The 16,695-nt window shown below is 42.3% G+C and overlaps 1 protein-coding gene across 17 annotated transcripts in view; it reads right to left on the bottom strand.

Moving 5' to 3' along the window:
• NFIA (nuclear factor I A) overlaps positions 1-16,695 on the bottom strand; it is a 349,114-nt gene that overhangs the window by 31,579 nt on the left and 300,840 nt on the right. For 15 of the 17 annotated variants that reach the window (XM_036387934.2, XM_036387930.2, XM_036387937.2 and 12 more), the window contains 2 exons: positions 9,063-9,241; positions 6,276-6,441 (listed from right to left, as the gene is read on the bottom strand). In XM_036387934.2, coding sequence (XP_036243827.1) covers positions 6,276-6,441; positions 9,063-9,241 — 345 coding nt within the window. The remainder of the gene's footprint in view (positions 1-6,275; positions 6,442-9,062; positions 9,242-16,695) is intronic. The other 2 variants (XM_036387932.2, XM_036387946.2) reach the window with 1 other exon arrangement.

Genomic DNA, 16,695 nt, shown 5'->3' with positions numbered 1-16,695 from the left:
GGAACTGCATATCTTCATTTCCTACTGGTATGAGGGGAGATAAGGCACTCCTGGATTCCAAGAAGGAATTTTTCCCACTTGTTTCTGGTGAGGTGAGCTTTTCTCTCCAAGAAGCTAACCCTTGCAAAAATCATGCAAGGAACACTTCTCCTTCACAAAGTCTTAAAGGAATTTTAATGTGCACTAATTCATCTTCCTGAGATGATTTTGCAAATTGTGGTGCAGCTTGAATACTATGAACAGGTAAGGTGGATGTTACTCCTACCTGCAAATCAAGGAAGAAATTTACTGAGTAGATCTGGTGAGATGTTCTCATCACCTTTCACCATGTTAATTTGGTTAATAATTCAAAGAAACCACACATTTGCAAAGGACATTTCCCTGTTGCTTGTGCCTTGTATTAAGATTCTTCTGCACTGTCCTTTGTGGAGGTTTTTTTTTTTTTAAACTAACTAATGAACTAATATTGTGCAAGACTAAGAATTCCTTCTACAGTGGGGAAAATTAACTTAGAGCTCAAAAACCAAACATCTGTTGTTTGGTTCTCCTGGTCTACTTTTAAAGGAGCAGATTGAGTGGAGAGGCCATTTAATCCCTTGGAGCAGGTAAGTTCCACCCAGAAGGGAAGGAACTCAAGATCTTGTTTACAGTTCCCTGCTGGCAGATACTTTTGCTGTGATATTTGGTAGAAAATCAAAGGGGAACCAGCAGAATCCTGACTTAAATGGCTTCTCTGTTCAAACAAAAAATTCGAAAGCATTTGAAAAGTGTGTAATATGCACAAAAGTCCCCTCAAAGCTCGCTGGGTGAGTTGCTATGTACACCTTCCTTCCGCTCCAAACCATGTTTAACTTGCTTTCTGAAAATACTTGGATGTCAGCTTGGTATTTCCTTCAGGCCATAGAACTGCACTGCTGAAGCCAAGGAGGGAAGAGCACCAAAACGACAAATATGCAGAGGATTTACACTGGACTCTCCCAAGGTGCTGTTCCCTCTTTGCTGTAAAATGTCCTGGGATGTTTATGGGTTGGAAGGGGCCAGTTTGGCGCAGAATATTAAGCTGACATGGAATACACATTCCCCTGTTAGGGGGAGATTTGTTTCAGGAAAGGGAGAAGTACTGAGTGTTGCTTAGACCATGATCAACTTCCAGCTGCATCTTACTGTCTTCAGATAAACGCCCTTGGTTGGCATGGAGGTGGGATTCCTGGAAGTCTGATCCCTAGACTTTGCCCAGAATTAGGATGGGGCAAACTGTCTCATTGGATAAAGCTGGGTCATGTTATAATATAGCATAAATATAAGCTAAGCCTATGCTGGGGTCTTCAAACTCCAATTTGGGGAAAGCCTAAGCATGGGAAGGAACAAGGAACAGCAGCCAGGGCTCTTAGGCAGATCTTCTCCAGATTTTATCAGTTTGGCTCCATGGGAATTGCAGAGACCTACCCTGGTTCACACCAGCTGAGAGGGGTCCTGTTGGGCATGAACAGCAACAGCTTCCTGCCCAGCCTGCTCTTTCTGCTACTGGAATACACTAAGGATTGTCTGCAACATCATAGCCCACAGCCAAGGAAATGAATGTGATGCCACAAATTTGCTATGATGCTTCACTTCAGGAACAAGCAAAACAGGAGCTGGCAGAGAAAGAACATTTGCTCACACAGACAGCTTTGATATTTAGCCAAAATGGCAAGAAATTGTATGAAAGACAAGACAAACAAACAGTTTTGGGGATGTTGTGTGTTTTAAAGTTGCCTGCAGTAGGGAAATGTTACTTTTAAATATACTGTCCTGAAATAATTGCTGTTGAGAGCAGGAGTGTGTAATTTGTCATCATTCTGGATTAAAAGGATTGGTAAAGATGATTTGGGTGAGTGATGACCTAATGTACCACTAGGTCTTCCTTTTACAGACCAGGATGACACAGGTACATGTGTTTGATGTGAAGAGTTGTCCTGTTTCTCAAGCTGCAGCAAGAGGATTAACTGGAGGAATGTAGTGCAGTAGAACAATTCCCACTGCAGTGCATTCTGCAGCTGAGGATCTGTGAGGGAACTGCAAATTTTAGCAAATTGAGTGATAGTCAGCCCTCTTTTTTATGGATGGGGAAAGGAGTGAACAGAGAGCTCAAATTCACCCAGAAGGTGCTCAGTCAGTGCATAGCAGAGGAAGGGAGAGAAAGCCAATCTGATTGCAGGATCATGGAAATATTTAGGTTGGAAAAGACCTTTAAGATCATTGAGTCCAACCCCTACCCCAGCACTGCCAAGGCCACCACTAACCCATGTCCCCAAGTGCCACATCCACAGGGCTTTTAAATCCCTCCAGGGATGGGGACTCCACCACTGCTCCTGCTCCAGTGCTTGACCCCTGTTTTGAAGAAATTTTTCCCAATATCCAACCTAAACCTCCCCTGGTGTGACCTGAGGCCATTTCCTTTTGTCCTGTCCCTGCTCCCTGGGAGCAGAGCCCTACTACTCCCTAGCTGTCCCCTCCTGTCAGGAGTTGTGCAGAGCCAAAAGGTCCCCCCTGATCCCCCTTTTCTCCAGGATGAGCTCCCTCAACTCCTCAGCCTCTCCTGTTCTCCAGACCCTTCCCCAGATTCATTCCTTTCCCTGGACACTCTCCAGCACTTCAAGGCGTGCCCTCACCAGTGCCCAGCACAGGGGACAGTCACAGCCCTGGTCCTGTGGCCACACCAGAGCTGATCCAGGCCAGGTGCCTTTGGCCTTCTTGGCCACCTGGGCACACGTGGACTCATGTTCAGCTGCTGCTGACCAGCATCCTCAAGTCCTTTTCCAGCTTTCCAGCCACTCTGTCCCAAGCCTGGAGAGCTCCACGGGATGTTGTGACCCAAGGGCAGGACCTGGCACTTGGCTTTAGGAGTCCTGTACTACAGCCACAAGATCATTCTCCTCATCCTGACACAAATGCCATTTAACAAGAAAACTCTTTTGTTCAAAGGGACATTAACAAGTAATGAGTTCATTTAAGTTAAGAGTTGTGAATCTCAGAAAATAGTACTTTGTTTTAAAAAGCTGTTTAAAAGTCAGGGTGTACAGGATGGCAGTATCTCAGGCTGATCTGGAATGATTTAATTATGATAGTGATAAAGCCCAACTGGAATGTTGTGGAGATGGTGTTTGCTTTGGGCAGTGAGATATAAAACCCCAAAACTGCCAAGTTCAAGAAAATACTGTGTTGTGTTTGTAATGGGTTACCAACCAAAGAAAATCAAGAAGAGATCTGAGATAAGATAATGGGGTCTTCTGATATCAAAGAAGATTATGTTCCATTGAGAAAGGTTTTGTGGAGGAAAACTGAACCTCCCAAGCCTCGTGAATCCCATCTCCGCTGTGCCATCTGACTGAGGAAAATGCTGGCTTTCCAAAGGGACAGGATTCACAGCTGAAATTGCCAGCTCCCAGAGCATGCCTGGCCACCCAGTAGTGGCAAATCCCCAGTGTGCATCTCCAGGGGCTCTTCCTTCCTTGGACAGCACTAATGTTCATGTTTTGGTTAATGTCACAGCTGGAGAGTTTCACTATTGCTCTGAGAATCATTAACCACCTTGTTGTGATTTTTAGCTCTCGCTCCCAGGAGGCCTTGCTGTATTGAACAGCTGCTCCTGGCTCCTGCACCCCTCAGGAGGGCCATATTCCAATTTTTGGTTGGGCCGTGACTGCATTTTGTTTCTGCTGAGGGCTTTCTGCTAGACCAAAAAAGGGAAGGAGAATGGAGCAAATGCCAACCCCTTTCACTCCATTTCCTCGGGAGGAGGGGGGATCATTCTCTTCCACACGGCTAAGGAGAGAGTCTGGCCAAAATTTAACATCACTCCTGCCTTTGTTGCATTAGTGACTTTCCAATATCCTCAAGCCCTGCGGGGCAGTCAGCCATAGCCCGGCGACACTCCCAGAACCGGTGCGCTCCAGCAGCTCGTAACCATGGAAAACACCTTTTTGTGAGGCTTTTATGGAACTCTGGTGAATCTGCACTCGCTGTTTGAAGGCTAATATTTAGTTAAGGAAAAAATAAACACGGAGGGAAATGGAGGGTTGGTCCTGATTGACACACTGAATGGAGCCCAGTGGGTCCTCCTGGCAAACCCTGCCTGCGACGCCTCAAACTTCAGTTTGCTTTCCTCTTTATGTGGCCAATGCTTCCACTGGCTTTGCTTTACATGTCATAGTTTTTCTTAGAAAATATTTCTTATAATCTACTTTTCTGTAAAATTTTTTCCCTAAATTAAATTATATGCTTGTTTACAACTCGAGTCACTGTTATTCAAACCCCTCACCAAAAGGAAGATGCGTGCCTGAATATGTACAGAACTATATGTTTAGTCATCAGCGTGGCTAATTAACAAACAGTAATTATTTTCCTAATCTTTTGTTTAAATACCATTAACTGGCTGCTCTTGAGAAAACCTCCATTCCCAATTAACGTGGCAGCTGTCTGCTGAACACAAAGCCCAGTGACCAGCCCCAAGCAGACACCGATGGGTGTCCTGCTCCCTTCAGAGGAGAAATACCCATTTTTCTGCCAGCTGAGAATCTGGCCAGACACACTCTGAGCTTGTTTACACAATCACAGTATCATAAAAATTCAGATTAGTGCTAAAATGTTGTTGGGAATTTTTTCTTTTCTTTTTGACACCAAACATTGCCAGTAAACTGAGTCACAACCGTAATGACAAGTACACACTGACCTAGTTTTGTTTTTCCCGGTTCTGAAGGCAAGGAAATAGTAAGGCACTGCTGACTGTGCTCAGTGATAACTATGACTAAACATTAACCTTTTAGATCCCACCGCTGAATCTCATTGATAGGACTCAAAAGTCCCCTCAGAAAGTGTCAAAGCTTCCTGACAGCACCAGTGTTGGTCTAAGGTCAGGAAGAGGAGCGGAGGGGAGGGAATGAATCAACTTCTGCACTCAACAAAAATCTGCTGATCAATTCAAGAAGTCCTGATTCTAGAAGATCGTGTTCACAATCTTACCAGACTGTCTCATACTAAAACCCATTTCAATTTCCAAGCGAGCCAGAGCATCTTGCTGAGTTTGCAGTTGATGCACTATCGTGTAGCAGAAGGCAATGAAAACCTCTGAGGAACTACCAGATTTTAAAAATGCCCCCTGGAACCTGTGCAAGTCTCCTGAACAGTATATAAAGCTTTAAAAATGTAGGCTTTGCTTGGTCTGAAGAGTGAGTACCTCTCTGCACATCAAGCAGTGGTTGCATATAGCATTTAAATAATAAGCTTGAAAAGCACACAAAGGGATTTGCTCTTTCGATTAGATTGATTTTTGTTTGTGGATGTTATTTGGACTCCCTTCACTGTGGAACAAGTCCCCTACAGTTGCCATTAAAGCACTGAAAGCTTCCCTTTTGTTTTTAAATGTCAGTTTGAGCATAGCTTCATTAAATCATTTCACAATTAACTCCCTGAACATCCAGACTTTTTTTTAAAGCATCAGACACAGCTGAATTGCATTTGTTTCCCAGAAGAGTGACTCCAAAGTGGCATCCCCAAGTGTGTATCCAGGAATTCGTAAATTTGACTTGTGGCTACACAAAATGCATATGGGAGCTGTGTGGGTGGTGGGAGAGGATTAGAGCTTTCTCCCTGGCCCTAAGACATACCAAAACTTCTTGCCTAAGATGCACGGCATAAGGGAAAGATGTCTGGCTTAATCTGGGAAGATTTATTCCCAAAAGAATGGCAATTGAAGTAAACTGGAAAGAGTTGTTAGTTTAGCCCAGTGTGTATAAGCAGGGATGTTCTCAAGGAGATTGCCTGACTTCCATGTGGGATCTGTGCTCTAAAGCCTGGCTTGAGACACCAACTTATCACAGAACCATGGAATGGTTTGGTTTGGAAGGGACCTTAAAGATCACCCAGTTCCAACCCCTCTGCCACGGGCAGGGCCACCATCCACTAGATCAGGCTGCTCAGAGGCCCATCCAGCCTGGCCTTGAGCACTTCCAGGGATGGGATATCAACTCAAATCCTCATGGCAGCAAACAAGACCCCAAAGATCCGAGCTCTGTGTCACAGCTGAGCCACCGGCCTCGATTTCCCTCGCACGTGGTTACGTGAAATGCCAACCAAGTCAAAAATAAAACTGCAACCTTGGGCTAAGGCTTTCCCCGCTCACACAGGAGCAGCTCAGAGCTTTGTCCATGGTGGAGAGCAGAGAGCTCTCCTGCTTCCCAAGGTGTGTGCAGGCCTTATCCCTGCCCAGCTGTGGATCCCGCTGCGTCTATACTTACTTGGAGAAGTGGGAGAGGTGGCCCCTCCTTCTGTTGATGTGGTTGGAGGTTTTGTGTCTGGCACTGGCAGAGGCACAGGCCTAGCCATTGGTGGCGGAGGTGGTGGTGGCAACATTGGGGTAGGAAGGAATGGATTGTGCACCTTGCCTTGGCTGCTACCATTGGGCTGCCGAGAAACAAGCAAACAGACAGAAATTATACTAAAAATCAGCTATTAGGAACCTCCAGTAAAAACAAATCTAGTTCAAAACTCTGTGCAATACATTTACAGTTACTTGAGAGGTGGCAAAGAAAGTGCTGGCTCAAATTCTTCATGGACTTCAAGGAACTTTGTGTCAAACTCTGTGAACCTTGTGAAACTATGGAAATTCTGGCTTTTAAACACTTGTCCTACTAGCAGCTTGTCTGAACTAAGATTAAATTGTCCTGGATTAAATCCTACTCCTCTTTACATGTCCTGCAGCACTAACCCATGCTCAGTGAGAGGTGAAGCAGTATTTTTGACCCCTAAAATCCCCCAGTTTCGTGCTTGTGCTATACCCTCAGGATATCAGTGTCTAGGACTTGAGTGTAAATTTCTTAAAGATACTGCTCATTAAGAGAAAAAACAAGCGTTTTTGGTGGTCTTAAAAATCACGCTGATATCTCATTACAGGAAAATGAATGAGCTTATATTAAAATAGCTGCTCTCCCACATCCCGTTTGAGTTAGCAATAGTGTAGCTCTTGGTTTAGCTGCCATTAGGATCATATGGAGAAATGAGTGAACTTAGAACAGCTTCATTTTACACACTGGAAGAAAAAAAACCACCCTCCCTTCAGTCTGGGATGTGGTCAGTCACAGGCTGAAGGGGATCAGCTATATGAGTGTGGTCTTTCAATTAATCACCAGAAAAATGTGTCCCTAAGTAAAAGTGTTTTCAAGTATCACAAAAACAGGAATCAGGCTTAGAAAAACATGCCAACCCTCCCCCCAGCTTATTAAGTTTACATTTTAAATGTAACCCAGCCTGGACACTTGAAAACCATACAGAGAGATGCCAAATACCATTATAAAGAGAAAGTAGGACAGGCTGTGAATCAGGTGTTCCATTTTAGTGACAAAAATGATGAGATCATTTTCGACAGCACTCTACAAATTGATCTCACTGCAGCTCTTCTGGCACTGAACATTGGCTTTTCCATTGATGATAAAAGCTCAGCTTTAAACACAGCTCCATATTCTAAGTACTGCTAAAGAAAATAATATTTTAATTCCTGATAGGGTTTCCATTAGCCTGAATTGCCAGGGACAAAATACCCATCCTGGCAAAACACTTGGGACTCTATTTTCATTTCACCTGCTCTGGCACTGACAAAAGGCCTTAAAGCTGTGGAGGTGCAAATCACACTTGTGCCAGAGCAAAAAATGGTTCAGGGGATAAGGTAAGACTCAAGTTCATCTGCATTTAACTTAACAGCACTCCCACAGACTTCCAAGACTGCAGTTGCTGGAGTTTGCAGCAAGAAGCAATCCTTCAGGGATGTTTATTTTTCCAACATCCAGCACCTTTAATAAACTAATATGTTAGTGACATCTCTCAAACACTATCTTGTCTCCCAATTAGGTCCCTTTCCTGCCAAGAAGACCCCTGCTGCCTGTTCATTGTGAGTGTGCTAACAGTTCATAATGCTGAATGGTTTGGGATAAATTAAGCAAATGAATACTCAAGGAAAAAGAAAAGCACTGTATTGATTTGTTGTCTAGACATAAATGTATCTGCTAACATATTGCAGACATTATTCAAAGCCAGGACTGGCTGGAATAAGTAGAGTCAGTTTTTCTGCTGGGGAAAGGAAAACACTGAGAACAATGCAGCTTATTAAATAAGTGTAATAAATTAGATGCTAATAATTAAACTAATTCTCATTAACACTTTCAGTATGTCAGGAGAGAAGCAGTAATTTTGCCAGTTATTACTTCATTGGCTGGAAAAAGTTACATGCATTACATTTCATGAAATATTCAGAGCATTATTTTAGATTTGATTTACATAAAATTTATAAATTCTGTATTCGTCCAGAATGCTATTTCAATAATAGCAAGATGATTCACTTTATTTGATTAAAAAAAAATGAAAATGGTTATTTGAAGCTTTGGAACTCTGCTTAATTTTTCATAGAGATAAGGGGAAAAGATAACTGCTTACAGAAATAACAAACCATAATAAACTGTACTTTTAACATCTTGAGTTCAAGTACTGGTCAACTTGATCTAAAGTGCTATAAGGCAGTATCTTTTTTTTTTTTTTTAAATGAACTTAGCTGATCTGAAACATCTGTTTCTCACCCTCCCTTTTCCTGCTCTTTCCCCCCCACTCTCCCCTGAACTTCAAAAATAATTAATAAAAATTATTCTGCCTTTGTATTTTGTTAACCCAGGTTCCACAAGGGTTACAACACATGCAGCAAAGTCGTTTGTGGGGGGACCCAGCAGGTCACTGAAGCACCAGCTTCTCTGACACTTTAAGCTGCTTCCACCACAATGTGGTTGAGTGGTTTTTTGGGGAGGTCTCTTGTTTTTGTTTTGGTTTTTTTTTTTTTTTATAATGCCTTTGGAGCACAGCATTATTATTTTATATATATATATATTTTTGTTTGTTTGTTTGTTTGTTTGTTTTCCCTTCCAGCAACTCCTCAAGGTGCGCTCCTTCAGGCGACATGCTGTTACAATAACCCCATCCATAACCCCCTGGTTAATTTTTACAAAGGACAAACACTTCTGAAGAAAGAAAAACGGCTTCCTTACATTTAGGAACCCCACCTGTCCAGCCTGCTGACCAGCGTCGGGGCAGACAAGTTGGACAAACTCTTTCAGAGTCTCCTGAGGATGATAGCGGATTGCTGGGTGTGAGAAGTATGGCCCAGGCTGTTGAATAATGGGTGATGTTGGAAAATGAAGAGTCGATGGTGTTGCATGTGGACTTGCTATAGGAAAGAAAACAAAGACGTTATATAGAGCTTTGCCTCTGGAAAAATAAAACAGTTTAAATCTGTTGTAGTTTTAAGCAGCTTTGTTTTTTCTATGTTGTTGGTTTGTTTTTAAATGTACAGTATTGTTTATACATCAATTAATATATTAGACCACATTGTGTCCTACACTCACTTCATCTAGATCCTGGAAGCAAGCGGAGCCAGACATTTTGCAGGATTTTTCTGTGTTTTTAGTGGACACGTAGAAAGGAATCAGCAGTCCTTTGTAAGAGTGAAAACTATTCATCACCTTGAGAGCAGCCCTCATCAATCAGGCAATAAAAAAATGTATTTGGGAGATTAGGGTTGATTTAATTGACATTTCATGTAACTTGGATTTGCACATACGAATCCATTTTACATTGTAGTATAAATGGTCGATAATTTTAAAACAGTCTAACACTTCTTGTTGGGGTTTTTTTTTCCCCCATCTCACTTCAGGAACATTTATTTTAAGTAACGTGTTTTCGTTTAATGAACATGCACAAAGTGGCGAGATCGTTTGGAAAATCACATTTACATTTCTCCTGAATAACGCTGGGCTCAGATCTTCAGCAAGCCCCCAGCTTGCTCTCAGGGATGAAGTTTAATTTGGTGAATTTATGGGCCAACAAGCCAGCTGGAAAATGCACTCCAGAGAAGGTGCAGAGGTGTGATGTACACCAGCCCATTGGCAATGACCGATTTTACCCTCAGCTGATTTCAGCAGAACTACAAGTGCAGCTCCAGAGCCTTTTGCTCTCCTGCATTATGTGACACCTTTGCCCAGTTCCTTGGCCTTCAAAATATATTGGGTTGGACTCTTGTTAGCCAACAGTGCTTCCCATTGCTAGCTGTCACCACGAGGCAGCAACTGCCGCCACTTACAGTGCCATGAATTCTCCCTTTAAAATGAGGATTCACTCTTCCTTCAGAATGACCAATTAATCTGGTTGCACACAAGCTCATCTGTAAATCATTGTTTATTTCTCACCAAACAGTCTTTGTTGCTCCCTAGGAGTCTTTCAGGGGTGTCCATGTGCAGAGATTGTGCTCGTACACTGCATATGACCAATCAGATAAAGGCTATGCAAGGCAGGGGAAATCCTACAGAAACTCAGGTGTTGGCTTGGAAAAATTTAAATATACAAGAGGGGAAGAAAAATAAAAAAAGCCTTTGGCACATTTGGAAAAATTGGAGAGATGCAGGAAAGTTAACTAAAATCAAACACAAATGAGCAAACATTCATTTCATGATGAATGTTATGAAAAACCTTCAGTTAAATAAAAGCTAAAATCTGCTTCTTACTCTTGTTCATTGCCAGTTTAATAATATGACACTTTATTAATAACTTCTTTTTCTTTAGCATTATTAAACCATTAGCAAACTCAAGAGCCTGAGGATGTGGATAAAACGTGAAGTCAGAAAGAGCAGCAAGGAAACTGCTGCCTTTTCCTGTAAACATTCACTGAGGGCTGGCTGGGCAGCCCTTCTATACTCATCCCTTTCCACCACAGGACAGGAATTATTGCTCTGACACCACCACCAAAGAGAGCTGCACTCATGCCAGGGGTGCTGGTATGGGATGGATGTGAAACCCTTGTCCTTGCCATGAAAAGCTCCCCTGTAACCACATTAACCCCACAACTCTGCTCCCTTTAATTCTGTTGAAAACATCCCCAATGAAAAGAGGAACATCAAAGTTAAAGATAAAGGGGGATTCCCTTCTGTAACTGTGAGGGACCACCATGGAGACAATTACTACAATGGACAGAGAACTCAACAGTGTCCAAGGAGCCACCTCACCCCAAAATAATCCCCAGCCCTTGACTGGTGCTGCATTGAGGTCAACACCTCCATTCTACCCACACACCTTCAGTCAGGTAGATCCCAGCCAGCATTTTGATGACTACAACAAAATTTTTATTAGCCTACATTATTTCTGTCTTCCTCCCTTCCTTTGTATCTGCTTTTGTAGTTCCCCCTTTCCTTGTGTGCCAGATGGAATATGAAGGATGAAGATAAAAGTGAGAAATGGACATTTATGTGACAAACATCTAATTAAGTAAGGAATAAATTGGAATTTCTGAAATATAAAAAGAGAATTTCCTTTTAGTATCAGCTCTTTTAGTACTGTTTGAAATTGTTATGCAATTGCACTGTCCTTTATGAACAAACTCATTTCTGTTTGTCTGCTGGGTGAAAAGGAGATTGAAATGCACCTAAGACAAGAAGGAATAAAGAATTCTATCCAGGGAACATGTGGGAATTCAAAGCTAGGCCTAAGACAACATTGTACTTAGCTTTTCCAAAGTATGGCTCTTCCTTTAATAATTTGATTTGCTGTAAGAAAGATGAAAGAAATACTCAGTGGCATGTAAGGAGCAAGCCTTTCTCTGCTGCCCTGACCTCCTCAGCATGTCAGGGTAGAAAAGAAAGTGGAGAGTGCGTGTCAGTGACCTGCCCAAAGAGAGAGAGAAGCAAAGAAATGCAGGAATGACCAACAATTCAGCACAGCAAAGTGCTGCAGGGAGAATGTGGTTCCTCTTTGGAGCCTTGGCCAGCTCCTCAGCCCACCTCCAAGGGCCTCCTGCTGCTCAGGGAAGGACTGGGGGAGGGAAACAAGAAAATTGGCATCATTCCTCAGCCCGTGCCATACACTGATGTGGAGGGGTCATTTTCTCCTTAGCATAAGGAGTGACGAGTGCAATAAGGATCTGCAAAGGTTTGTTTGTGCAGTCTCTGACTAGGAAATAGCAAATTTCTCAAGTGCCAAAAGAAAGGGCTCTTTGATAAGGGGAGAAAAACCACTACTATTAAACTGATCAACATTACAAATGTGCCTGCCTGATACTAGAGAGAGGGAATTAAATGTTAAAGTCTAAAATCTGCTGGCCCAGACACAGACCATTACTCTGATGGCTGAGTTGTGGTCAGCAGCTCTGGAGAGTACAAAACTGGCCACTCCAACAAGTTCTGAGAGCAGAACACAACGGTGTTTCCAAATATAGGGGCCCTCACAAGCATTTTTAATCAGTGAAAGCACAAGGGGTAATGAAGCAGGTCATTATTATCCCTGTTTGCCTCTAAAAAGGCCAAGGGCCCTTTCAGTCATGATTTTCAGACTTAATAAAAATGATAAAGTCTTTAATTCCTAAACCCACACCTACAGTGATGGAAATTACCCTGTGTAAGAGAAGAGGCTCTTATTAGCTCTGACGGGATATTACAAGTCTCAATCAGAGATTGTAAATTCTTTGAGATCTTCAAATGGAAGATAAAATAGGTCTTTGTCTATTATTTATTTACTTATTGACTTATTATTTATGTATCCCTAAGCAGCTCCATCCTGCCAAACCATATTTCTCCTGGCGTCTTTCAGCCTGTGACATCTATATTTTATTATTGACCTCAGTAAATGACATAAAATATGACTTCTACAATCTATGAAAAGATGTGTACTCAAGATCAGAACTTCATTTCTACCTGCTGTAGGTATGGAGGAGTTGGAGTCTCTGGCGTTATGAAATCTGTTATTTTGTGTAGGGGCTGGAGGCAGGAGTTATCCTTCCATCTCAAGGCAAGCATAAATATTTCAAAGCACACATGATTCTAATTCCATTGAAGCTGGTCTGAAACATCCCAGACTTTTTATTGAAAATGAGATGGTAATGTATGGTGGCCTGCAACAGATATACCAGTATTTTAAAACTGCTGCTATTGGGCCAAGTAATTATGCAGTACAGCTGTTGCGTGCTACACTGGATTCCTCAGTGTTTTATGAGCTCGGGGTGCTGTGCAGCACAGAAGTCACAGGATTTTTCAGAATGCTGAATTCTGATTATGCAGCTCTGTCTTGCCTTTCCTTTCCCCTTCTTGATTTGTGGTGGCCAATAACCAAGTAACCAATACAATAAGCTGCACCCATTGATTAGGTGAGCGCTGCACGTGGCCGAGGCTCTGAAGAAGAGCCAAAATTGTGAATTCTGTCCGAGCGAGTGATGAGACAATAAAGGATCAGTTAATTTGAAACAGGTCACAGTTTTCTTCAGCTATTTAGGATCCTGGAACAAAGGAGTGGTTCCTAATAAAGAGCCCTGGGATCCTTGCTCCCGAGGAGTGCCTGCTGACATGGTGAAGGGACACCTACAGTGCTCAGACAGGTTTTCCACCAGCACAGCCCAGCATATGGGGCCACATATTGATCCATCCACCTTCCATCTCCTCTTCCAAAAAAGCCCTGCCAGCCCCTTCAAGTCCACAGCACTGGATGGAATTCCTTTCTTCCTGAAATCGTTTGAAGTCTTTGAAAGGGTGATTTGGTGCTGCTCAGGAGAAGGTGTTATCACCCCAGACTGCTCCAGGGAGAAGTGCTGGGAATCACAACCACTGCTCCTTCACAGGCACAAGGGCTGGCCCCATCAGCTGGAGCAGGGCACAGTGCTCAGATACCTCCTCTAGAAAGTGATAATTAAGTTTACTAATACTTCATTAAACATTGATCAGCCTTCCTAGAAATAGTAACACTAGAACCATAATGAAACGGGATCGTTTTTTATCCGCTTGTTTTTGAGGCCATTATAATTGGCTTCATTACAATTAAGAAAGTATTTTCTGAAAAGTCATTTCCCTGGAAATGTTAGAGAACAGTTTGTTCTGCTAGCAGCTTCCACGTCAGGCTTCTAAGTTGCTTTAACTCCCTGTGTGCTGCAAAGTTCCTGCTGCCATTCCAGTGATGCCAGTTCAAATTATGCGAGATGGATCCCACCCTTTGTACCCCAAAGGTACTTATTCTCAAAATTGACCATATTAGAGGACTAATTGGCTAAGCCACCATGCTGGCTGATGTGAAATGCTTTCAAACACCATGAAACAGCTGTGTTTATCGGAAATATGAAGAGTGACTTTTTAATAAGGAGATCTGGCAATAATCCAAGTTTGTTGAAAGGAACTTACACTTCTGTGTATAATACAATACAAGAGGTAAAGAATGGAAGCCTAAAACAATAGCTTTAAGCCCACAGATTTTGGTGATGAAAGCAGTTACCCAAACAAGAAAAAAAAATAATTAAGAAACTCGGGCTGGGATTTGCAGAGGTCCTGAGAGAATTCATTAACTGCTTTAGAATTTCAATGGGAGCTGCTTCCCTGTAACACTTTCAAAGGTTTCTGAAAGTCCCCATTTTTCTTACTGCCCATTAGGAAAAGACTTTAGGGTGATAAAAGTAGAGGACTTGCTTGCTCAGGTTGGCAAAACTTGCCTCTACTTAAATACTGAGCTGCTGAGGGTAGGACTGACCAGTCCTAGGATGAGCCCTTGGAAGGGAATTCACATCCCTGGAAAACACAGGTATTTGTGAAGTCCCATAATGGCGCAAAGGGGCTGTTTAGCAACATGTTTGTCAGGTCAAAGGATGAGCTAAATGCAAACTGATCCCATCTCACATTCCCATTTCCACAGTGTCAAGGCTGGGAAATCATGGAGCTGGAGAACAAAAATGGGCTTTACCCTCTGAGCATTGGTAAGATTTAGGTATCTCTCACTCCCACATTCTGTAGACAAGTATAGATGAAAGATTTAAAATATAACAGAAACAGCTGACCAATGCAAGATGTAGTGAAACACCCTTAGATAGGGTGGATGGAGGATCTGTTCCTGTCCATGAACATCACAAAAATGGGCTGAATTTCAGGCTGTCCATCTCTCAGCTCCAGAAGTCAAGTGCAGCTGGGCACTGCTGAAAAGAACAGAGCCACGGTATCTCCAGCTCAGGGCTGGCTCTCAGCCCTTTGCTGCTGCTGCTCTCAGTGGTACAAGGCACCTGGACCCTTTGTTCAGGAACACTCTTCCTGCAAGAAGTTCTGCAGTAGCAAGTGGGAGGCAGGAGGACATTGTGCCAAGGCCCACGGAGCTCCTAGGAAAAGGAAAATGTGCTGAGGGCTGTGTTTGAGCTCAGGGTTTATTGGTGTACTCTGGGCCGCTGAGTATTACAGGCTGCTTTTGAAAACCTGTGGAGCTGAACTGAGCACTGGTTCCAGATTCTGGCACGGGCAGGGGGCCAGTTAAGTTAGCTATTTTTGAGCAGAATGTTTTAAAACATGTCAGAATTCTGCTGCCTTTGGGAGACCAGAATACTATAGAATTGATTACATTGGGACAGAAATAAAAATCAGACCCTATAGAAAGCACTCCTTCCTTCCAAGACTACAGCTAGAGGTCAAAAAGACCCTAATTTACCATATTTGTAGAATTCCTGCCTCACATCAAATGCTGTCAACTTCTGCATATTATTATTATTACTTTTAATACACATGATGCATCCTCATATATTCTCATCACAAGATAAAAACTGCTGCTAGGAGAATATATCATGTCTTTCTTATAATGAAATGCAGTTGATAAGTTTACAATAGAAATGTAAATTCTCTTTAAAACTACAACCTTTATGTGTGTGATGATATAATTCTGCTTTGATACTAAAAAGGGCATGGTAATGGAATCTGTGACTTTGGAGTGATATATTGCTGTTAAGTTAATAGGACTCCACATTCCCATTTCTAATATCAGTGTTTTTCCTCCCTTTCATTCTGTAGATGGTAAGCTGATACTACATAAACATTGTTAAAGCTATAGTTCCACGCTACAGTAATTCACTTAACTTTAACATGATTTATGGTTCTGTCAATAGAGGAGGTTGAAAATCCAGAGCTCTGATGCTTAAACATGGGTTCCATATTTAAAGCAATAATGTGCTTTTTGTGTGTGTCTGAAGCTAGGAGAATTTAGCATAAAGCAGAGATAAAAATATTATAGTTCACTGCACTGTTTAAAGCATATAGTTTAACTCCATGGATACATCAAAGAGAGCAAAGGAACCAAACACAGCATCAGGAAAAGCATGGGCAAAATACTTTGTTCCTGCAGCACTTTATTTTTATATTATTTTTTTAGGGATGCATGAAATCCTATTAGTATTTTTAACACTCCCCTTTTTTTTCCCCCCATTCTTTTGCTCAGTTAGATCAGCTCCTTTTGTCAGGATGAGTTTAAATCTGGGTCCACTGTATTAATCACCCCCCTTTCTTCTTTCTGGCACTTCCCCTCCAGGCATTTTGCCTCTTTAGGAGATTAAGCGACCAAGTCATCTTGTTGCTCTAACATGTCCTCACTGGAGCAACATATTAACACAACTCCTCTGCAAAAGAGCCCTCTTCAGAAGTTTGCTGCAGGGATGACAAATTAACCCAGCATGGTGTCCCACACATCTATCTCAGTACAAATTATTAGTGTAATAGAGGTTTTAGTTATGCATTTATCTAGTAATTATTGAAGGGTTATACAGAACGGAGCTGAGCAATCGTGGCCCTTTATGAGGCGAGCTCGGTGGGTGGCCTTACAGTTAATTTAGGATAGGACTGTCTAAGCAGT

This window comes from Molothrus ater, chromosome 9, assembly GCF_012460135.2.
Source record: "Molothrus ater isolate BHLD 08-10-18 breed brown headed cowbird chromosome 9, BPBGC_Mater_1.1, whole genome shotgun sequence".
NCBI lineage: Eukaryota > Metazoa > Chordata > Aves > Passeriformes > Icteridae > Molothrus > Molothrus ater.
Note: the sequence above shows the minus strand (reverse complement) of the source record. Positions and strands in the feature narration are given on the sequence as shown.